Genomic DNA, 23,128 nt, shown 5'->3' with positions numbered 1-23,128 from the left:
GCTAATACACACGAAAAAAAATAAGAAAGTCACGTAATTCGTAAAAATTGACTTGTAAATGCGAAAATATGCTTGAAAAAAACGGCGAGACTGTATGTAATGTTTTCCTAATTCATTACAGAGGTCTTCATAAAGTTTTTTTTTAAAAAAAATTTGGGTGCTTCGAGGCGATAGAACCATGGGCTAATACACACGAAAAAAATAAAGAAAGTCACGTAATTCGTAAAATTAGACTTGTAAATGCGAAAATATGCTTGAAAAAAACGGCGAGACTGTATGTAATGTTTTCCTAATTCATTACAGAGGTCTTCATAAAGTTTTTTTTTAAAAAAAATTTGGGTGCTTCGAGGCGATAGATCCATGGGCTAATACACACGAAAAACCAAGAAAGTCATCTAATTCCTAAAAGTTGGCTTTTAAATGCAAAAATATGCCTGAAAAAATGGTTGGACGATACGTAATGCTTCCCCAACTTATTATAGAGATCCTCGTAAAGTTTTTTTAGAAATAAAATTTGGGTGCTCCAAGGTGCCAGATCCATAGGCGCTAACACACACGAAAAATTGAAAAAATTGTTTACTTCCCATAAAATGGCTCCTAAATGTTTTAAAATGCCGCAGATCATGGTGAAGCTATACATACTACTCACCTAACTCCTTACAGAGGGACTCGTAAAACTTTTTCAAAAAAGAAATCGTCCAAAACCATTTAACTAAATATTCATGAGTTAACACACACGAAAGTTTCTTAAAATTGCCTAATTCCCTATTTAAAAAAAAATGGAAGATTTGAAATTTGTAGTCGTACCTTCCATATCATTTGTGTGGTTATAAGACTTTCAAAATTTTTAGTCTCAAAACCGTTAAACGTTTGTATGATTATAAAAACTTCTCATTAAAGATAACACTTCATTCTTTTATTTTTTTACCTAATGTGCAGTGTGCAGCTGTGTCAATAATACACACAAAATGAAACATAGCAACCTCTCAATCATTCATGTAAAAGAAATATACAATTCATGTCTACAAGATGAATTTGACTTCCAAATCTAACTATGATTCTTGGTTATTTCTCTCTATACAACTTTATTTTCCAACACTATTGTAAATCATCAGAACTATTCATCTATACAACTCTGAATCTCCAATCAGAAGATCAGAGAATAAAGTCTTGTCGAGTGACTACAAGTATGTTCATTCACAGATTGTGGACTTTCGCAAGATAAGCCAGACTGCGGGCATGCATTTGTTTAAGGTGAGCTTGAGTCAGAGGCATCGGAAGAAGAATCATACGGCATTTCACCAATTGTGGCTACAGAATCCTCACAAGGACTTTCAAACAGAGAGTCATGTGCAGTTCCTTCACATGTCTCGGTGTTTTCCTCAATGTCAGAAACAACGAATTCAACATCTGTGGTTACAGAATCCTCCTCCTCCTCACTAGAACTTCCGAACAGAGACTCATACAAAGTTCTTTTCCACGTCTCGATGTTTTCCTCATTGTCAGAAACAGGGAATCTCCCTTCAGCCTTCTGTTTTACAGCTTCAGCACAACTATCAATGAAGGAATAAGTATCTGATAACATTCTTAGATAAGTTTCTCCATCTGCACTGGATTCTCTAACAGCCTGAAGTTCCTGCAAGACTTTACGACTTGCCTCCGACTCTACCATATCTGGATCCTCCTTTCCACCCTCAAAGTTAGTAACTGAGGGCAACTCCTCTTTTTCCCTGACAATCACTGATCTCTTATTAGTTGGCAATGAACCAGGATTAGCACATATAGCAGGAGACACAGTTGTCTTATGGCACTCAAGAGGTGCAACTGTGGAATGCTGCTTGCCTTCTGCTTTGTCCTGTTTATTTAATGATTCAAGAGGATATAAGGATGTTGGCCTGGCTAAATGCCTGTAGAAAGCAAAGGCAGCAAGATTATTAGATGCCAAGATCCCTTGCTCCCATCCTCTATCCAACTTTTTCAAACAATTCCATACATGAAAATGATATATAAAATTAAAACTGAAAATAAAACTAAAAAGGGAAAGACAAACTCAAATATTGTAAAAATTAAAAACAAAAAAGAAAGACAAGAATTAAGGAGAGTAAACAACTACTTTATCTAAGATTAATTTGTACAAGAAAATCATCTGTATTTTTGTCATCATTTTTTACATATGAAAATAATTTTAAAAGAGTAGCATCGGAAGACATGCATAAAATGAGCCTGTTTTGTTACACAATATAGAGGAAAAATTGAAGCTAGCTCGTAAAACAAGTTGTCCATTCGCAGATTACAGATAGTTCTGTTACATAAAATATGTAAAAGGGAAAGTCCCTGTTTGAGACCAGAAGAGAGGTATATGTACCATGTTGAAATCTCAGAGGAGGAATGTGTAATCCTCCTTAAGAATAATAATAACAAATTAATAAGAATTACTATAAAATTGAACTCTTAAATTCAAAAATGCTATAGATTTACTTGAGAAAATCATGGTTAAAGAAAAATTCATTCGACTTTTTAAAGTAAAAGGGCTAAGTTTTATTTGCAGAGGAGTAGTGAGCTTTCAGAGATCAATTAGACCATGGCTGAATGAAGATACCTGCTATATAAGAGCATGTATGCTTCCTGTGAAAGAACCTCATCAATTTTTACAGGAATAACCTGAAATAAAATGTGAATTAAGACATGAAAATTAGAAAATGAGAGGAAAAAGAAGGTGACAAATGCTCGATATGTATGGAATCATGAATTTCTTGTCACAGGAAGCTCATGAACGTTTAAGGCTAGTCAAGTGTGAATACATACTTGTTAATGACTTTGACAGAAAGAGCTTTACTACTTTACCACAAGCACTTATGTAAGCAAGATGCTACCTTCAACAGTAATGCAAAATGAGACATAGTCTATCAAGTAACAAAGAGTCTCAAACATGATATCTATATTGTTGGAAAGGACACACAAACATACCACGCACCCCAAACATGTATGAAGGAACACAGGGTGAATTTGAGATCTATTCATTATATTTCTGTTTTGACATATACCCAGGCAAGTTTGTCAGTTACATGCATGTCGCCAGTTGCATAGAGCCAAATGTCACATGCCGTGTCTTACCAAAACAGGATTTTTTGTTTTTGTTGCAGTTTTGCCTCTGCAGCTTCATTTTTTGACAAATAGTATACATTCTCCAGATATGAAGAGAACACCGCTATTGAATCTTGTGAGTGAACACACAAAGTAAAAAAGAGGAGATGAAGCCAGGAAACAGATGCCTCCTACCTCAGTGTCATCGGCTCTATACCAATTCTCTCTCAAATCCTTGATGTAGCAGATATAATGACCACAATGTAATGCATTTGACATATCCTCATGAACAATCACTGCATACAGATTGAAATGGTCATTGCCATCTCCTGTTTCACTCATGTTAGGATTTAGATCTAAACTTTCAGGAAAAGTCACCCTCTTATTTAGTTTGACAGGATCCCCGCTCTGCAAAAAGATTTTAGGCCCAATTAGATTATGCTATCAGAAATTTAAAACATTCACTCATACAAGGTTTGCTGTTTAACAACAAGAAGAAAAAAAATCTAGACAGAACAAGATGGTACAGGGTAACAGAGAGAAAGACACTTTTCCAAGAAAGCAAGAAAGGCATAACATGGACTTGAGCAACCAGCACACTGCAGACCTAACTTCAGTACATCTGTAAAATCATAAATAGCTTCAGCTGGGTTTTTTTCTATGCAATGTCTATGTTTTTATGTACCACTTTAGTGTTAAAGCAGCTATAGTGCAAAGTTCCATCGTAATCCTCAGCAGAAGAGATTCTAGCTGTTATGACTTGTTGAAAAGTCATTCTAGCAATATGATTCATAACTAAAATATGGAATTTACATCACACACACTTGAATATCATTAAAAATGATGAAGAGCTTGAAAAAAACATATTAATAGTCACTTTTCACCTACGATGTATGAGGAAGGATCAGATTGTGTTCAACAACAAAGATCTGCGATGTCAATTCCCATACGCTATGATTAAGCAAACTGAAAGTTAAACATTCTAAATATAAAACCCCAAGCCAAATTAAGCCTAATATACCTAGATAGTATCATAGAGAGTTAAGGATGAAACTTTGAGCCTATCATTGTAGAGAGACAATTAAAAATGCTGCATCCTGGAATAGTTAAGTCAATAGTGAGAGATGCATTAGGTAAGCACTTCAACCTTCAAACTATTATTTGGTGCATACTATAAAGACAAACCAAAACACTTCTGTCAGAAGTTGCCCATTCTTTATGTGATTCATGTGCCTCTTAAATGGAGAAACAGGGAGTATTTTAGTCCCTTCCATATCAAACAACCATCCTCACTTCTTGTTTCCGGACTTCAACCCTACCAATTGGTCTCGCTGGTTTATTTATGAAACAAACAAATCAAAGTCTCTTTTAATTTTACAGTTGGTAGTTTTGGTTGCAACTCTCTAGCCATGACAGGTTGAGAGAAAATCTATGGGTTTAGGAGGCCAAGTACTTATAGCTTTTGATCTGCAACTTTTTTTGATCGGGAATGCAATGGCTTTTTGTACTACAAACTTTTTCCAATAGTTCTTTCTTACTACTCACTATTTCCCTGGGAGTGAGTACTTCCCATTTCTAGTACCCAACTCCTTTGAGGTGCTTTTATGTATTAGCCATGTTCCAGGTTTAGCTTTCATTAATAACCAGCAACCTACTTGCTGCTGCATCTGCGCCTTTCAATTTGGCAAATAAAAATCCATTTCACAGAAAGAGAGAAATTGATTCTGGAATGACACACAGGGGAGATGAAAATTGGACATATTCTTATGAAAATTGGACATGTATTTTTTCTTCAATCCTCTATGATGCTCTGCTTTCCTTAGGCTTGGTGCTACAAATCCTCATAAATGATTAAAATATCCCTTTGTTTTGTCACATTACTGGCACAGACCTTCATCTATGCGGAAAAAAGTGATACAGAAGGTGGTCTTTTTTTTCAATCTTTTAGTGGCTAGTTATCAATAAAACTTAGTTCATAGGCCAAAGAGGAAATGAGATCAACCTGAAACCTTTTCAAAGCGATTGTCAGAATATTTGGTGCCTCCAGGATCGTTAGGCGCTTCCATGCCTTGACATAATCATTGCATCTGCAAGAACATGTCATTCATTAGTGTTAGGCTGTTAGGTATAACAGAAAGGAAACCAAGTGAAGCTGCAAACGAATAAACAAGTGAATGAACCTTTAAAATATCATATCAGAGCAAATATAATTTCAAACAATCAATAACTGAGCAGTAGACAGTTGGAACAAACATCAATAGCAACTTTTAATGAAGATGCTCTGCAAGAACATGTCATTCATTACTGTTAGGTATAACAGAAAGGAAACCAAGTGAAGATGCAACGAAAAAACAAGTGAATGAACCTTTAAAATATCATATCAGAGCAAATATAATTTCAAACAATCAATAACTGAGCAGTAGACAGTTGGAACAAACATCAAAAGCAACTTTTTGATGTAAGAGTGGACATCACCCAGATATTATAGGTAAGTTACACCTGCTCTCCCAAAAAGAATGTCGGTGATGCTTGACTAATTTAATGATTAACATAAGAAGTACTACCAACAAGAAACTTTGAAAATATTTCCCGAAAAAAAAATAAAAAAAATTGGGGAAGTTCTGGCATCAAAAAAGTTCAGATTTTGCACTAGAAATTAGGTCAAACCAGGTGTGACAGAGTGAACCTGCATTTTATGTCCTAGCCACTTAGCCAGTCGTGTATTTAAAATGGATTTACATAGAAGTGAGAATAAAAGCAATGATCAGCATTGCATTGGCAGAATATATACTGGCATGTCTTCACTTGAAGGAATAACCAACTGGTATTTAAAAGTATAGACTAAGGTCACAGGTAAGAAGAAAGTCAGCATTGAAGAGAAGAAGCTACCTATCACATTTATACATATCTTCACCATCCATACACTCTTCGGCAGTGAATTGATCTAAGCATTCCTCCAAAGATTCAGCTTTCCCCTCAATCTCTACAGTCAGATCCATCATATTCTCAAACTGATTCGAGTGATTACCACATTCTGTACATACAACCTAAAAGTAACAATAGCAACATTATGCGAGAAAAGATGGAAGGGAGATTGACACTATACAGAAGTGTAAACACTGTGCAGCTTATATGTAATTTTTTTTTAAAGCACAGATTCATCAATCAACTACGCCTCAATCCCAAATCAACTCAAGGATCAGGTATATGAATCTTCTGTACAAACCAACACACAGAAATTTGTTTGGCCAATACAACAAATATCATGATAGTAATTTTTTTCAATCTGTTTCACATTGCACAATCACATTGAATAACTCTTTTCTCTCATGAATTAAAGATTACCTGAGATTGAAGGCGACCACCAAATATATGCTGAATAATAGTTGTTTCCTGAGCGCTAAGAGGTACAGCCTTATCTCCATCAAATTCAGCAAGTAACCCCGATTGCATTGTGTCAATAGCAAACCTACCAAGTAGGCAACTTTATTATGATTCGACATGTTTACTGACATACAACACAAGTAATTACATAATTGATCTTCATAAATTAGGTTTCCATGTTGTGCATTATACCAAATATACGCATCAACTCAGCTCAGACAACAACATACCTCATAAACTCATGGGCATCCTCCTGCTTTCCACAAGAAAGATTACCACCAATGTTAGGCAACCCTGATAGTATGTCAATTGGTGAAAAGGGATCCTGACACCAGGTACATTGTTCAACATGGACTTGAAATTCGCAGAGGAAGCACCAACCATTCGATCTACCTGGGTGGAAAGAGAGAATACATGATATAAGAATTATTTCCAATAATTTAAAATAAAGGGTTAGTTCATCATAATAATTTGATTTGATGCTCTACATTCTCTTTTATGGCCTTTCTCCAACAAGTAGGCGACAAGTGGTCTAGTCTGTGTTAGACATTGCAGAACCACATTAGCAAAACAGCTGCATAAGAACCAAAGAACGACATTAAGAGAACTCAAAGAATAGACTGGAAGGTAGATAATTCTTGGTCGTTAAGAGTCTATACTAGAGATACCTGTTACCACAATTTATGAGTCTACGAGGAGGATAGCCTGAACCACCCCAGTAAAAGTAATTCAAGAATTCTTCATATGGAAAAAGTTCCTGAAATAGGTTAAATCCCAACTCCAGTCAGGTCTTCAAAATACATGTTATTTGTGCTCATAGAAAGCTAATTAAGGAAGAAACATGTACCTGTATATTATTTTTTCCACTAAAAGGAACAAATGAAGTCCCAAACATGTACCTCCTTTGCAAAGTCGATGCTGATTGCTCAGAATTACCTTTAACAGATGATTGAAAATCCCTACATCCATACTTGTGCCCCGAGTTCCAATCAGATCTTTGGCAAGCATCAGAACTAGATAGATAAATAGGCACACAGACAGAGAGAGAGAGAAATAAAACAATTAGCCACTATCCTACACTCGAAGTCAGATTTATATAAAGAGAAGCAAAAAGATTATGGTTACTCCAAGGAAAGAAATGAAAACCAGAAGAACTAGGAAACAGCAAAAGTGGAAGAAAAGATGAAAGAGAACAATAAATCAAGACCCTGCAAGTAAAGTGAAGTAATTGTCAAGAATGCTTGTTGTGTGAGAGAGTACGCGTATCAACAATAACTTCTTTTTATTCATAGAAGGTGATTAGAAGTTCTATTACTGAAAAAGTCAGCCAACTATTGTACAAAAGTAGGGATGTATGTATATGAACAACTATATCAGTGAAGTTGCAACTCAGCTCGTTTGACATAGAGAAGCAGACATACCAAACAAAAAGAAGCTCAAAACAGTTTATTCAGCACTAAAAGAAATCTGGAATATAAGATCTTAATGAATCCCAACATGATTTGACAAGGATAGACACACAAAAGAAAGTTTATACATCTACTTAATATGGAGAGTTTCTCTTTAGTTAAGTACTTTAAGTTGAATGTCGGTCCTCTTTGACGATGTTGTCAAATCAACACTTGAGCTCAAACTTTAATGCAAGGTGCATTATACTGTGTCCAAGCTTCAAGTGAGGCACTTCCGTGTACACACAAACACACATTCAGACACACACACACACACACATATATATATACATAGAGAGAGAGGACGGGGTTCATAAAATTGGTACTCTTCCGCCCAATTATAGGCTAGAGATGCCTCTCGTCACACTCCACTGATTGGGTAATTTAAAGAGCACTCTATCAATTTGGACTTAATTTTTTCTGTTTGACACCTTGCAAAGTGGATACTAAATGTAAAGAAAGACATCACATGAAATCATTAGAACATGTGGCTACGAACCACAGTATTGGGGTTTTGAATCCTTCCTCACCCAGAACATGCTTACTCCGTCTCTTCTCATTATCATATATTCTACCTCTCTGAACTTCAAATACCCCTCCCACTCATTACACAAGTAATCCCCTGCAATTGAGCGGCATGGATAGAACTCTTAGCCACATCAGTTACATACATAACATTCATATGTAAAGATGGATATAGTGATCCAGGGAAAAAAATATCACTACTATTTAACGCTTATAATTACCAGAAGTATAAGATTGGTAGGCAGCAGAATATAGTTAAAAAAATAAGGTTATTATTATTATTCAATATAATGTTTTAAGATTCTCCTCTCCCCCCCCAAATCTATTCCCTTTGTAGAGGCTGTAAACTACAACAGAAGAAAACATTATCACAAGAAACCCAAAATAGAGGAATGATGACAAGAACAGCAACATTTCATCCTCAAAAGGATAAGAGCCTCAGCCACCGGATGATCAGGAAAGATTTACAAGATCCTAACATATATAAATCTTGCTAAACGGAATGAACAAAAACTATTTCCTACTCTAGCACTAAGAATAGCAAGTAGTAAATCAAATTATCGTTCTATCCTTCACAGAATTAAACAATTTACCAAATTTCCCTATCAAATGGTTCATCAAACTATTACTCCATCCTTCGCGGAATTAAACAAATCTACCAAATTTACCCCACCTCACCCCCCACCTCATCCACCACCACCTTCAACAAGTAGATAGAACAAGACGACTAACAGAGTAATTGTAACACAATTTCTAGTTCAGTTATACCTAAATCTTGTGGCATTTCTCTACATTTACAGCTCAAATTAACCCTAGAAAAACAATCATCAAGTCTACTTAGAAACGTGCGTAACTTTCACTTCAATCAAAAACGATTACACAAACTACAAACTAAAACTTCAGTATCTTTGTATATATCGCGAATTCAAAAAGTGTGCATACCAGTAATTAACCATCTTGCAGCGGGAGCATCGTTTAGAGGTGACATTGCCGCAGATGGCGCAAGCACTCGGCATCCCCATATTCCGATCGGCGACGGCGAATTATCACCGGAATCAAAATTACCGGCGATATGTGGAGTAGTTAGTAGAGTTACTGTGAAAAAGAAGTATCGAATTGCAAATACCAAATTTATAGGCTCCTTGTTTCTAGAACTTTATAGGAACTTTCTAGAACTTTTTGGGAAATTCAAGTAACTGAATTTGGTGTTAGTTGATACTAGTAACTGAAATTCAAGTAGGTTCTTATTTATGAGTTCTCTTTGGGTCAAAAATGCCCCTTTAAATTTTTGAAAATGACTTACAAGGGCGTTTGACCATGAAAATTGCGACTATTTGATTTTGAGAAATTATATGAAGTTCTAATAATCATATGAAACAATCACTTGGAGACATTTGATAGCTGATTAGAGCTACGTAAGTATTAGTACAATAACATATCCATTGAAATATCATAAGTGGGGTCTGAAGATATAGATCTCGTAAAGGTAGAGGGGTTGTTTCTTTTGCAAGTATTAGTAACATATGAATTAGTTATGAGTGAATGTATTATTTTATGCACGTATTAGTTATACAGAAACTGCATAAAATAAAAGTACATAGATTTCTTCATAACTTGTACATATATTAGTTATGTAGATTTCTAAGTTGTCAACTAAACGTGTATTAATTTGTTACATGAATTACCTATTTCATATTTACCTATATAGCAAACGTCGTATAACTTATACGAGAATTAATACATGAATAAAATTTATTTCTTATCCAATTACTAAACGAGCCTTAAAAGAACAACAAATCTAGGATGTCATTAATTTTACTAACATAAAAATAGAGAGTAAAAAATATTTGGGTACTAAGAGCTAGTCACACGTATGAACTTGTGTATGCTTTATAAAACTCTTCACTTTCTTCTTTTTTTTCGATGTGGATTTATTATCACTTCCTTAAAAATTTGTAATTATATTTCTAATCAAATAATTAACAATATTTGTATTAAAATGATGGAATTACTATCCCAAATTTGATTTGAGACGAACTTTTATCTCATAAAATATTTATGTTCATCTCATGATGTGTAATGTGTACCAAATAGTATGATAAGTCGATTATTATAATTATGGCTTAAGTCATCGACAGTCACTCAAAGTTGTCCGCATAATTCACTTGGACACCTTAACAAGAAGTTGTACTTATTGAACACATAAGTTATTCAAAATAAGTATCTATTGAACATTTTTCGCTGACATGGCATGAAAAGTGTATTACACAATTATTTAGCGCTCTTCCTACACAGCTACACTACCATTTCAACCGTGCACCCCGCCGTCACCATTTCCACCGCGCTAGCGCCACCACCATCAATTCTTCTCTTTTTCTGTTAAGCTCAAACCAAACAATTTTAAAATCCTTTTGAGTAATTTCTTCTGGAAAAAAAAAAACAATTCCACCATTAACTTGAAGAGAAAAGGAATAGAAATGAAGAAATAGATGAACGATTCGATTTTAAACAAATAGTTTCAGAACCTCTTATTTGAAGTTAGGAAATCTCTTCACAAACACTTCAATTCCACCATTAATGGTTGAATTTCCTTCAACTTTCTTCCGAATCAGAGACGAAAAATGAAGAAATTAAAGAAGAGTATGTAGTTTGTTATTTCAAACTTTTTTTCTGTAAAACACATTTCTAAATTTATTTTTAGTTGAATTAAGAGAGATGGTGGATTGACAATTGATGGCGGCGACAATGGGTGGATGAAACACTTTGAATAGAGGAGGTTGCAGGGTCGAAGGTCAATGGTGGCGGACATGGCCTTTTCCTTTTTTTTCTTTTAATTTTCTTAATAAATGTTTAATTATTATTTTAACTCAAATTGCCACGTGTACGTCATTAATTTGTTAGTTCACCACGTCACTGCGAGTGTGTTACACGCATTTTATACTTTTAGTTGATTGTCAAAAAAGTGTTCAAATGGTTCAAATTCAAATTGATAGAGGTGTTCAATAGGTATAAGGTTAGGTTAAGGTATCCAAGTGAATTATAAGGACAACTTTAAGTGGCTACCAAATGTTCCCAAACTCATGGTGTCTAATATTAAACATAAACAGATCATCTAACAAACATAAAATGCTGAAATCTCAAACAATTCAAATTTAAATAGCTAAACTTCAAGGGTGTTTTCCTCTCCCCTCGACCACTTCACGCTGAAGTTCATACTCGTACTCATACTGATCAACGAACCACCCTCCAACACTTCTTCTAGCCAAATATACTAACATTCGGCTTCTGGAAATTAGTTCGGAGAAACAAAACAAAGTAAAGTTAGTTCTCAATCACAAGTGTGTTTTTCGCGAAAAACAAATACATATGATTATCATTACGTGCACTTACCACTCCTTTTGGATTACACGAAAGGATTTCTTCAAAACGATCAGGAATTCTTCTAGCAACATGAATGTAAAAAGTCTCGATAGGAGTAACAAGGGTGAGATTTAAAACTTTAACCGTCATGAAATATTGTTCATATCCTGATATCATAAAATTTGCTTTCTCAATCTTCAAAACCTTGTACTTGAAAACCTGTATTGAGATCAAGCAAATCATATATCATGCTCTACAGAATTAAGAAGAGTTATGATCATGTACACATACATTGTCCTGTTTTTCATTGTATTCCTCAATAGCACGGTTAGCTAGTTTCATCATTATCGCAAAGTCAGGATCTTCTTTGAGGTTCAGAATTCGTTCTAATATAACTTCCCCACCGGAACAATCATAAAAGTCGAAACCCTGTTAATTTCAAAACAAGTAAGCTATAATTTATTGACGAATTGAATCAAAAAGCTCTGTTATAATGGAAAGAAAGGAAGCGAACATGAGATTGACGAATCTGCTGGGAGTATCTCTCCCGAATTTGATCAATAGCAGGACGATGCTCCTTCAAAGTACCAATTGCATATCCATCGAATAAGTTATCGGTGTCGTCGGGATCTGTGGGAGATTGATTGCATAAAACGCATCCTTCTGGCGATGGCTCATCGTCGTAAGCGCAAAAACATCCTTTTACTCCTGTTGCTGCTGCTTCGTTTAGCAGCTTTTCTAATTCTCCTTTTTCAGCAAGGATCTCCATCGTCAATCCCTTTTCGGCCGCCATTGCTGCAAATTATTCCCTGTTTTAATATTTAACCTGACTTTAGCTGATATTTATGCCCTCTAACTTTGGGTGTACACAAATAGAGACTTAAACTTATATAAATTGAACGAGTAAGCACACAAAAGTCTTAAATTGCAATAAAAGTATGACTCTTGACTTGACGTCAGCTGTCAACTATAACTTTTAAATTTGAGTGTCTACAAGTAGGCACATAAACTTTATAAAATTGAGCAAATAGACACATTCGTCTTATATGACAATTTTGTGTCCTACGTGTATTATGTCATGTAGGACACGTGTGTCTACTTGTTTGATTTTTATACAAGTTTAACGGTCTACTTGTGCGCACTCAAAGTTGGAGGGAATAGTTGTCAATTTAATCCAAGTTAAGGGTCATGTTTATATATTATGCCGAAATATAATTATTTTGTTTGATTTTGAATATATTTTAAAAGAATAGAAAAAAGGCGAATATATAATATATTTATTTATACACAAAAAAGAAGAAGGATTCAGTAGGATATACACAGAAATTTATCTCTATGTTGACGTGAAACATAAATTTTAGAAGTGTCTAGATGATCATTTGTAAGTTGAAGTGTTGAACTGATACAGTGGAGACGAGTTGAGCTTATATATATGTGCATACTGAAAATTGAACTTTATTTAAAACCATATTTTTTTGTTGTTTATCCTATAATTTTGGGAAAGAGATTCACAATTTTCGATTAAAAACAGCCAAAGGATGCCAAATGTTTGGTTTTGGTTTCTTATTTTATAATATTTAGCCAATTGTCATTCCAATAATCAACTTTACAATTATTATTAAGAAGAAAAAAATAGCAAAGTAGAGGAAATTGAAAAAAAAAAGAATTTTTTTTCTTTTCTACAATTAGAACAAATAATTATGAAAAATCGAAGCAAAGGAAAAATTTCACCTCTATGTATTTTTATTTTATGTTTCTTCAGCTTTGCTCTTGGAATGTTTTTCTCTAAAAGGTATAAAAAAATTATTATTTTTTACTGTTTAATTTGTTATTTTCTGGATAAAATTCTGGGGAGGGGTTTTTTGATTGAGTTTTGAGCTTATTTGTTTGAGTTTGTTGAAGAAATTTTTTTAAAATGGCAATTTTCTGATTCTAAACTAATTTCTTGAGATACCTGTTATCGACAATAGGTATCAGGTAACTCTGTTCACTAAGACACTTGTGTTGAATCCACACATTGGTCTAGGCTTGGATCATTTATCGTTTATGTGACCTATGAGTTAGATTTTAGGATTGAATTACGCTCGAGGTTCATTTTCATATCAATTTGTTATTCAGTTATTGAACCATTTTTTATGTGTTAATCTTTGTATTTGTTAGAATTTGGGCTCCAACTGAATCAGTTGGAGAGATCGCATTTCCAAGGCGGTACAATCAAGAGAAAAAATTCAGTTGTGATGACTGTGAAACCAAAAAGATCCAGGTTTGAGCTTTTTCTATTCTTTTATTAACTGATTTATGTATCGGATTTCATTCACCTCATTGTAATTTGGAGATGAATGACTGGCTAGCTCTATCTATAAAGATTTTGGATTTGTCGAAACAAGAACTTAACATGAGAGTTAGGCAATCCTCTATGTAATATGTCATTTGGTACAAGCGGACACACCAATGTACTCTCTCTGTTTCAATTTATCTGTCTTAGTTTGACGAGAACAAAGTTTAAGAAAGTAAAGAAGATTTTTTCCTATTTTTACCAGGAGGAGGATATGTTGGGCGAGTTTAGCAAAGCCCATGAAGCTATTAGGTGAGTTTCGTATCGTAAATAAGAAGTTTAGAGCTTCATTCCTTATGTTTTTCACATTTGAACCAAACTAAAATTTCGACAACAACGAAGAAGTGTGAGATTCATACAACGGACCCCAACTTGTTTGATACTGAGGCGTAGTTGTTGTTATTGTATTTTCATAATTTTGTTCTCGTGACGTGTGTCAGGTCATTGGATAGTTCAATTGCTAAGATCCGATTTGAAATGCCTTCAACTAAGACGTTCCTTGGTACGAAGGAAATGGAAGACTTACCTACCATGATCACCGCGGATACTGAAAGAATTGGGATAAGAAGGAAGCCTTTTGTGGTAATTGGAATAAACACCGCGTTCAGTGGCAGAAGGAGACGTGATTCCATTAGAGAAACTTGGATGCCTCAAGGTATGTAACATATTTATACTTTGTATTTTCAGTTTTCAGGTTGCATCCTCCTTTAACGATACGTGTATATTAGGTGAAAAATTACTCCGATTAGAGCAAGAAAAAGGGATCGTTGTTCGCTTCATGATAGGCCACAGGTGAATATTTCTTTCCAATGTTGTATTCTAAAGTTTTTATTTTGAAATGATTCGATATATCTTGTTTTGTTTAGCCTTTTTCTTATACAAAGACAACTCTAGTTCTCTCATACTCGATCAAACTCTTCAAAAATATTGTAGGATGTGTTCCGAGCAACATATGTAGCTCAGAATGACATATCATTTTGCCTTTCTAGTCGAATCATTGGTGATAGTATTTCAAGTGATCATTTTTACGCGAAAAAAGAATGACATATAGAACAATTTGGGCATATTCTAGCCTAAAAATTTGTCTGTCTTTTCTATACAGTGCTATATCTAATAGCATTTTAGATCGAGCCGTTGATCTTGAAGATGCTCAGCATAAAGACATTCTTCGCTTAGTAAGCACATACATTACAATTCGATCTGCATTTTGTATATATGGTTGAATTATGCTTATACTGTCATCTCGGATTTGCTATTTTACAGGATCACATAGAAGGATACCATGAGTTATCTGCAAAAACAAAAGATTTTTTCGCTACTGCAGTTGCAAATTGGGATGCAGAGTTTTATGTAAAGGTTGATGATGATGTTCACGTTAATTTAGGTATATATATATCTATATATCCACTCTCCTTTTGATGACGATGTAATGTAACTTCATGTTAACTGTCAGTGTATAGAAGTTATACTCTTTGAATGTTGAATAGGTACTCTGGCTGCAACGCTAGCCAGACATCGGTTGAAATCCATGGTGTATATAGGATGCATGAAATCCGGTCCAGTTCTTAATCGAAAGTAATTTCCTCTGAAACTTTCAATATCAAGGCATTCTCAGTTCGTAAAAGTTAAAACTCGTATGCATAATTTTCATTTCTTTGTAGGAATGTTAAGTACCATGAACCTGAGTTCTGGAAATTCGGAGATCCTGGAAATAAGTACTTCCGGCATGCTACTGGACAAATATATGCCATCTCAAGAGACCTCGCGAAATACATTGCCATTAACAGGTAAGATACATTGTTCTGTTTTGAAGTTCCTGAAAGATTTTGTAAATCGACGAAAAGATTTCATTTGAGTCTCTGACATGGATAACAAGTTTTAATCGGATAGAAGATCGTTCTTGTAAAGTTGCAATGTGCGTTCTGTTACCAGTCTTCTAATCTAAATAATCAATTTGTTTGTCTGGTTTTGACTTGACACGGAGTTTAAGAAAGTAAAGATGAACTTTTAAATCTTCTGGTCTTAAACATGTAATGTGGAAAGTTAGGAGTAAAAAGTTGTGAAGAAATGAAAGAGGCGTTCTTCATTAAACGTACTAAACAGGAAAGTAAGACAGACAAATTGAAACGGAGAGAATATGTGATTATCCTGTAGTGAATAAATATGGTGATTTCAGGCCTATTCTGCATAAATATGCAAATGAAGATGTTTCACTTGGAGCATGGTTAATCGGTCTAGAAGTTGAACACATCGATGATCGTAGCATGTGTTGTGGAACTCCTCCTGGTAAACAACTTGTAGATTGCATATTGTTTATACCGTCAGTGTATAGAACTTAAACTCTTTGAACTAATGATGTTCTGCGACTTCTTATATTGTTGCAGAATGCGAATGGAAAGCACAAGCTGGTAAAGTTTGTGTAGCATCGTTCGAATGGAGTTGCAGTGGAATTTGCAAATCCGTCCACAGAATCAAGCATGTACACGCCAAGTGTGGCGAAAATGCTGCTACTCTTTGGGATGCTCTCTTGTAGTTTTGAGTTTATAGGTTCTCGATTTATATATACATGAGGATATTTTAACACAAATACACTAGTACGAGTCAAATTTATTAGGTTTTGTTGAATCTGTAAGTATAATTGTAGCTCCGTCCCATGTAGAACCACAATATTTTTTTTCTTGATTTTGAGACATTTTTGTTAGAAGGAAATATGCATACAAATTGTTGGAATAGTTTATAGTTTGTATTAGCTATATATCTTTCCACATAACATTAATTTTTAAAATTACAAATTTTTTATCCCACAATGTGCATTGTGATCTAATATTCAGTGGAAATGTTAGTTAGATTTGCTACTTCTTATTTTTTTTGGCAATTTTTTTATATTTTCATGTACGATAAACGATAGTAATGTACAAATGAGCAAATATATCATATAAAAGATTGTCAATCCCACTAGCACTAGAGATAGCTAGGTAGACATAGTATTAAAGTGACTCACAGACTCTCGTTTTGACATTCTCCACTTATATAGTAAAACTCAATATAGGATCTTTTAGAACTTTTTTGCGATTGTAATGTCGATTTAAAGATAGAAAAGTGACCTACAAACTCTTGTTTGACACTTTAAGTGTCGATTTACACTATTATCCTTTTTTGCATATTAACCCCTCATTTCTTCCCTAAACTTCTCCCTCTTGTTCAATTTCTCTTTTATTAGTTGCATTCTTATGATTGTGGATATAAAAGGATATCATTTTCCTATGAATTCACGATTTCTTTAGTCTCACGTCAATTAAACAATAGTAAAATCTCACCACTACACCCTTATCCTTACATATCTCAAACACTCACATGTTTAAAGGGAGATAAGTTGAAATCAAGATACGTTGAGACTCACAAAGACTTTTTAAAAAAATAAGCAAATTTGGTTAATTACTCTTCTCTCCTTCCATGATGAGTTTTTTCTAATCCCATTTTGTCAATGGATAAGTGGGCATTTAAACATAAAAAATGTGATCTTTAAAGAAAAAACTATAATATTTGAAAACTAGTTGAAAAGGATTGTTTGAAAGTTGTAATTGCATTTGTACAAGTTAAAGAAAATTTGTGAGTGTAAGAAAATTCTCACTTGAAACGCCCTAGAGGGTCGTTAGGTAGTTGGTTAGAGTTATGCATGTAATAGTAATACATGTATTATTTATGAAGAGATTAATTATGTAGGGTTTAGTTATTCATGTATTACTTATTTCACCTTCTATCATGCAGATCCTCTCATAAATTATACGATGTATTAGTTATGCAACTTTCAAAATTGCAAATCAGACACCGTATTAATTTTATATATGAGTAACTTACCTCCTAATCAGTTACCAAACGTGATACTATTACTTATACATGATTTAATATCTACATAACTTATCTCCAAACCAACTACCGAACGACATCTAAGTTTATCCCAATATTTTTTTGGTCTAAATTTCAATTCTTCTAAAATTTAGGGAAAATTTGGAATAAACATAAGATGTGAGCACTTTGTGATATTAGGCCTAAATATTGACCGCCTAGCGGCCTCGCCTCCTTCAAAGCATTTTGTGACTACAAACCCTTACACGCAGAGTATATATAAAGAAGAAGAAGAAGAAGAAGAAGAAGAAGAAGAAGAAGAAGAAGAAGAAGAAGAAGAAGAAGAAGAAGAAGAAGAAGAAGAAGAAGAAGAAGAAGAAGAAGAAGAAGAAGAAGAAGAAGAAGAAGAAGAAGAAGAAGAAGAAGAAGAAGAAGAAGAAGAAGAAGAAGAAGAAGAAGAAGAAGAAGAAGAAGAAGAAGAAGAAGAAGAAGAAGAAGAAGAAGAAGAAGAAGAAGAAGAAGAAGAAGAAGAAGAAGAAGAAGAAGAAGAAGAAGAAGAAGAAGAAGAAGAAGAAGAAGAAGAAGAAGAAGAAGAAGAAGAAGAAGAAGAAGAAGAAGAAGAAGAAGAAGAAGAAGAAGAAGAAGAAGAAGAAGAAGAAGAAGAAGAAGAAGAAGAAGAAGAAGAAGAAGAAGAAGAAGAAGAAGAAGAAGAAGAAGAAGAAGAAGAAGAAGAAGAAGAAGAAGAAGAAGAAGAAGAAGAAGAAGAAGAAGAAGAAGAAGAAGAAGAAGAAGAAGAAGAAGAAGAAGAAGAAGAAGAAGAAGAAGAAGAAGAAGAAGAAGAAGAAGAAGAAGAAGAAGAAGAAGAAGAAGAAGAAGAAGAAGAAGAAGAAGAAGAAGAAGAAGAAATTCGCCATTATTGAAGATTTTGAAATGCCAGGCTTATCTTGTAACGCTTGTGACAAGGAATTTGTTGATGATACTGAGCAAAAGCTTCATTACAAATCTGAATGGCACCGATACAATCTTAAACGCAAGGTATTTGCTCAAAAAACCCATTTTTGATACCTTTTTTTGAAAAAGTAAATTTGTTTGTTTGGATGAATTGAATGTATTAGTTTCTGTTTATTGTGTATTGGATTGAATGGTTCGGAACCTCTGTAATTAGGCAGATTAAACATAACCCTTATGTGCAGGGACACAGCCAGATTGTTTGTTACAGGTTTGGCATAAGTCATAACCTAGTAATTTTGGCTCAAACCTTGTATTTGTGTTTAAAAATTTAATCTTTCAGAACCCAGTAAAGAAAAATGATTCTGTTGAGCATCATGAGGTCTGGAGTTCAAATCGCAGTAGAGATAAAACACTAGGTGATGATGGATAGAATTACCTAATTTTGGCTTAAACCTTGTATTTGTGTTAAAAAGATTCAATCTTTTCAGAACCCAGTAAAGAAAAATAATTGTGTTGAGCACCATGTGGTCTCGAGTTCAAATCGCAGTAGAGATAAAACACTAGGTGATGATGGATAGAGTTACCTAGTACTTGTTGTAGGTGGTAGATGTTTTGTGGAGGTGTGTGTGAGCTGGTCCGTATACCACGGTTATCAGAAAAAAGAAGAATTGTGGATTGAAATCCATAAACTAGAACTTGTAAACTTGGATGCACCTCAACCTCAACTAATTAATACTTGCCGTCTTTCATCAAATAGGACTTTATCCATCAAAGTGTAGATAGTTGTAACAAATAAAGTAGCTTTTTTTTTGTTCCTGCTGGGAAAAACTATGCCCTTCCCTTAGCCCTCCTTCTGGGAAGCCAAAGGATGACGGGGTTCAGTTGTCACCATGAGCTAAGAATCGAGAGGGGTAAATATTACACTTGATGTCACTCGGAGAGCTTCTCCAAGTCCACAGCTGGTGTATTATCAGCTTTGGATCAGTTAGGTGGATGAAGCAGAGATGAACATTAGGAATATGAAGATCACGAGAGCATATGATTGTAAAAATATTGGCAGTTGCTTAGAGGATATTTTATAAGTACAGAGGGTGCTTTTGATTTGAATCATTTGATGATTCCAATTCAATTTTTCTGTAGTTAGAGGTTCTTCTGGTAGAGCTCTATTTTGTGAAGTAAGCGTAGAAGATTAGTGATTCGAGAAGGTTTAGATGCTAAGGTAAAAGATAAGAAGGACCTGGATTTTTTGTGGGGTGGGGGTGGGAGGCTTACTCAATTTTAAGCTGATAATGTGAAGTTCAGTATCGTCATGACTTGTGTAGTTGTAAGTTGATTATTGGGATGGGATTTATTATGGTAAGTAGTAAAAGAGTGTGGAGCATGATATGTGGGTTAGGAACAAAAGAACTGATATTAAAGTGAAGAAGGGTTGAGTGTCAGACTCATTGTGTGTCAAGTTTTGAACTATGCACAGCTGGCCATGGAGGATTTCTTGCTTATCAGAAGAGGATTGGGGGGAGGGGAGGGTTTGACATACTCTTGTGTCTTACAAATGTGACACCTTCCTCCTTATCTTTTTAACTCAAAAGGATAAATTTCTAGTTTGGTTTTGTTGGGGAAATGACATATTGTTACCCTTTATACTTGGTGACAGAAAAATGGAAGTCATATTTGATGCTTCATAGGATTTTTTTTCTTTTTATATCTCTGGTTTCATTACCGAAATCCCGCATATCATTGGCCTCTTTACCTATTATTTTCATAGGCCAGGAAGAGTATGATTCTGGTAAAGGAATCTGTGTCCAATTGATATTTTTCAACTGAATGCTACCTCAGTAGGGACTTTAGTTCATGTATCATTCATCAAAGCTTAGGATTGATGACTATATATGTCTACTTCTCTTCCATATGGTTTGTTATGGAATGGCTTCATGGTAAGTATGCAGAATTGATGTTTTTGCTCTCATGCATGGTTTTTTCAGGTCGCAGGAGTTCCTGGAGTGAGAGAGACTATTTTTTTAGCCAGACAGGCTGCACTTGCAGAAGAGAAGGAAAAGTTAAGTGAAACTCCATTGCTATATGCCTGTGGTCTGTGTGACAAAGAGTATAGAAGCTCCAAGGCTCATGCTCAGCATCTGAAATCTAAAAGTCACCTAGCGCGGGCTTCTCAACAACCAGGTCATCCTAATGAGAATAGTGTTACAATCAAGCCGTTTCTACGCCACCCTCGAAATGAAACTTCACGCAAGGCTAAAGAGGAAATTGAGGAGAATGATGAAAGTGATGAAAGTGAATGGGAGGAGGTTGATCCAGATGAAGAGATGATTAGTGAAGCCACTGATTCTTTAACAGACTTGAAGATGAATGAGCATACATCTAATGGCAATATGGATGAAGATAGTGATGATGAATACGTTGGAAACTTAGACCCATCGTGTTGCTTCATGTGTGATAAAGAACACAAGACCATTGAGAGCTGCATGATTCACATGCACAAGAATCATGGATTCTTCATACCTGATGTTGAGTATCTGAAGGATCCCAAAGGGTTCCTTACTTACCTTGGTCTCAAGGTAGAATATGTGATTCCTCTAGACTTTTTTCCAGCCTTCCTTAACCATTTTCTGTGTTCACGATCTTTTTCTTTTTTCCTGTACAGGTTAAAAGGGATTTCATGTGCTTGTATTGCAACTACAGATGTCTACCTTTCAGCAGTTTAGAAGCAGTTCGGAAGCATATGGAAGCAAAGAATCATTGCAGAGTGCATTATGGTGATGGCGATGATGATGAAGAAGCTGAATTAGAAGAGTTTTATGACTATAGCAGCAGGTATAATTTCTAACATGTTTGCTTTCGATGTAATTTGGGTAGGATGAGTGTAGTAAGCACTATATTCTTTTCAAGATTTTTTTTTAAAAATAATTTAGGTAGGATGTGTGTAGTTAAGCTCTGTAGTCTGTACCTTTTGATATTGCTTCTGAGACTTCTCTTCGGTTGTAGCTTTGTTGATGAAACTGGGAAACAGCTCATTTCATCAGATGACACAGGCAACAGTGTGGAACTTGGAAGTGGTGGATCTGAGCTCATAATAACAAGAAGAAATAATGATGGGAGATCTGTTAGGACTCTTGGATCAAGAGAGTTTTTGCGATACTACCGACAAAAACTGAGGCCTACACGGACCAATGATGTGGCTATAAGTGCTGCATTAGCAGCAAGGTATGTATTTGATTTGTTCAAATGTGTCCATTTCATCACCTCAAAACTGTTATTTGAGCAAAACACCCTTTCCTTCCAGGTACCGAAGCATGGGTCTTGCAACTGTGCAGTCAAGAGAGCAAATGGTTAAGTTGAAGGTGTTGAGAGCCATGAACAAGTCTGGTGTGGAGATTATGCGCAGTAAGATTGGCATGAAAAGCAACGTCATTCGTAACCTCCCTAAGAATATACCATATTAGTCCTTTCGATAGTAATATTAGCCTTCTTGTAAGAGATTGTTTGGTGTTTCTGTTATTCCAACTTGTGTAATTCCTCATACTTCTTAACTTTTTTGATTTGTATTGTCATATTGATTGTTTGGAAGTGACTTTTATATCTATTTCTAGTCCTGTTACGGTCAATTCACCAGGAGGATCGCGTTCCCAATTTGATATCGTCGTGTTACAGGGCATGTCTAATCTTTTTGCTGCCACAACGTTGGCTATATGCAGAAACTCGAATACCCCTAGTTCTGGAAGGCACATGAGTCTATTTTGTTTGAATTCCTTTGACCTGATTCTCTCAAGTGCCTTAGTATACCCTTAATTATAGGTCTCGAAGCTTGAATAAGGAAAATTCATGTTATAACAAGTCATATGTCACACACCTACCCCCTCTAGCTTTACTACATGTTGACCATCTCTTTTATAATAGCCTTACTTTATAGCAACTATAAAAGGATTTTGAATTTATTATTATCCTCAAAGTTGCTATTAGTCTAAGAGTAGGACTCTAGTATTATACACTTTTTTTTTAATCTTCCACACGATATCTGATATTCACATTAAAATTCAATTAAATTCAAATACACACTGAAAAGTCTCATATTAGGGGATAAATCATAACAAAGGAAACTTTGTATCAGGGGACTCGAAGACTCTAGTACACACTTAATTAGTGGAAAAATAAAAAGAAATTATTCTTCTATATATGAATT

General features: G+C 34.8%; 4 protein-coding genes across 5 annotated transcripts; 2 read left to right on the top strand and 2 right to left on the bottom strand.

The window, feature by feature from the left end:
- Nucleotides 1-966: 966 nt before the first annotated feature.
- On the bottom strand, nt 967-9,624 carry LOC102580922 (ubiquitin carboxyl-terminal hydrolase 18). 2 transcript variants are annotated; one of them, XM_015306568.1, is made up of 12 exons: nt 9,384-9,624; nt 7,316-7,481; nt 7,137-7,225; nt 6,957-7,042; nt 6,699-6,861; nt 6,430-6,553; nt 5,974-6,131; nt 5,087-5,171; nt 3,280-3,492; nt 2,600-2,661; nt 1,385-1,907; nt 967-1,321 (listed from the first exon to the last, which is right to left on the bottom strand). In XM_015306568.1, exons 1-12 carry the CDS (start codon nt 9,461-9,463, stop codon nt 1,250-1,252), a joined length of 1,821 nt encoding a protein of 606 aa, XP_015162054.1. In that variant the 5' UTR covers nt 9,464-9,624; the 3' UTR covers nt 967-1,249. The 2 variants fall into 2 exon arrangements, with proteins under 2 accessions (XP_015162054.1, XP_006342461.1); XM_006342399.2 differs by having other exon boundaries at nt 967-1,907.
- A 1,886-nt stretch (nt 9,625-11,510) lies between these two features.
- On the bottom strand, nt 11,511-12,601 carry LOC102580577 (uncharacterized). Its single transcript, XM_006342398.2, has 4 exons — nt 12,316-12,601; nt 12,093-12,230; nt 11,832-12,020; nt 11,511-11,726 (listed from the first exon to the last, which is right to left on the bottom strand). The coding sequence occupies exons 1-4, from the start codon at nt 12,592-12,594 to the stop codon at nt 11,700-11,702; spliced, it is 633 nt and encodes a 210-aa protein (XP_006342460.1). The 5' UTR covers nt 12,595-12,601; the 3' UTR covers nt 11,511-11,699.
- Nucleotides 12,602-13,576: 975 nt separating this feature from the next.
- On the top strand, nt 13,577-16,715 carry LOC102601449 (beta-1,3-galactosyltransferase 7-like). Its single transcript, XM_006342632.2, has 11 exons — nt 13,577-13,593; nt 13,962-14,064; nt 14,342-14,388; nt 14,577-14,791; nt 14,865-14,928; nt 15,239-15,311; nt 15,400-15,520; nt 15,624-15,711; nt 15,798-15,923; nt 16,313-16,422; nt 16,521-16,715. The coding sequence occupies exons 1-11, from the start codon at nt 13,577-13,579 to the stop codon at nt 16,667-16,669; spliced, it is 1,113 nt and encodes a 370-aa protein (XP_006342694.1). The 3' UTR covers nt 16,670-16,715.
- Nucleotides 16,716-18,859: 2,144 nt separating this feature from the next.
- On the top strand, nt 18,860-22,553 carry LOC102580246 (zinc finger protein 622). The gene is made up of 5 exons (XM_006342397.2): nt 18,860-19,017; nt 20,916-21,506; nt 21,593-21,762; nt 21,934-22,152; nt 22,232-22,553. Exons 1-5 carry the CDS (start codon nt 18,913-18,915, stop codon nt 22,389-22,391), a joined length of 1,245 nt encoding a protein of 414 aa, XP_006342459.1. The 5' UTR covers nt 18,860-18,912; the 3' UTR covers nt 22,392-22,553.
- Nucleotides 22,554-23,128: the final 575 nt, after the last annotated feature.

The sequence above is a fragment of the Solanum tuberosum genome, unplaced genomic scaffold (genome assembly GCF_000226075.1).
Source record: "Solanum tuberosum cultivar DM 1-3 516 R44 unplaced genomic scaffold, SolTub_3.0 scf00034, whole genome shotgun sequence".
In the NCBI taxonomy this organism is placed as follows: Eukaryota; Viridiplantae; Streptophyta; class Magnoliopsida; order Solanales; family Solanaceae; genus Solanum; species Solanum tuberosum.
The sequence above is the reverse complement of the archived record's forward strand: the minus strand, read 5'-3'. Positions and strand labels throughout refer to the sequence as shown.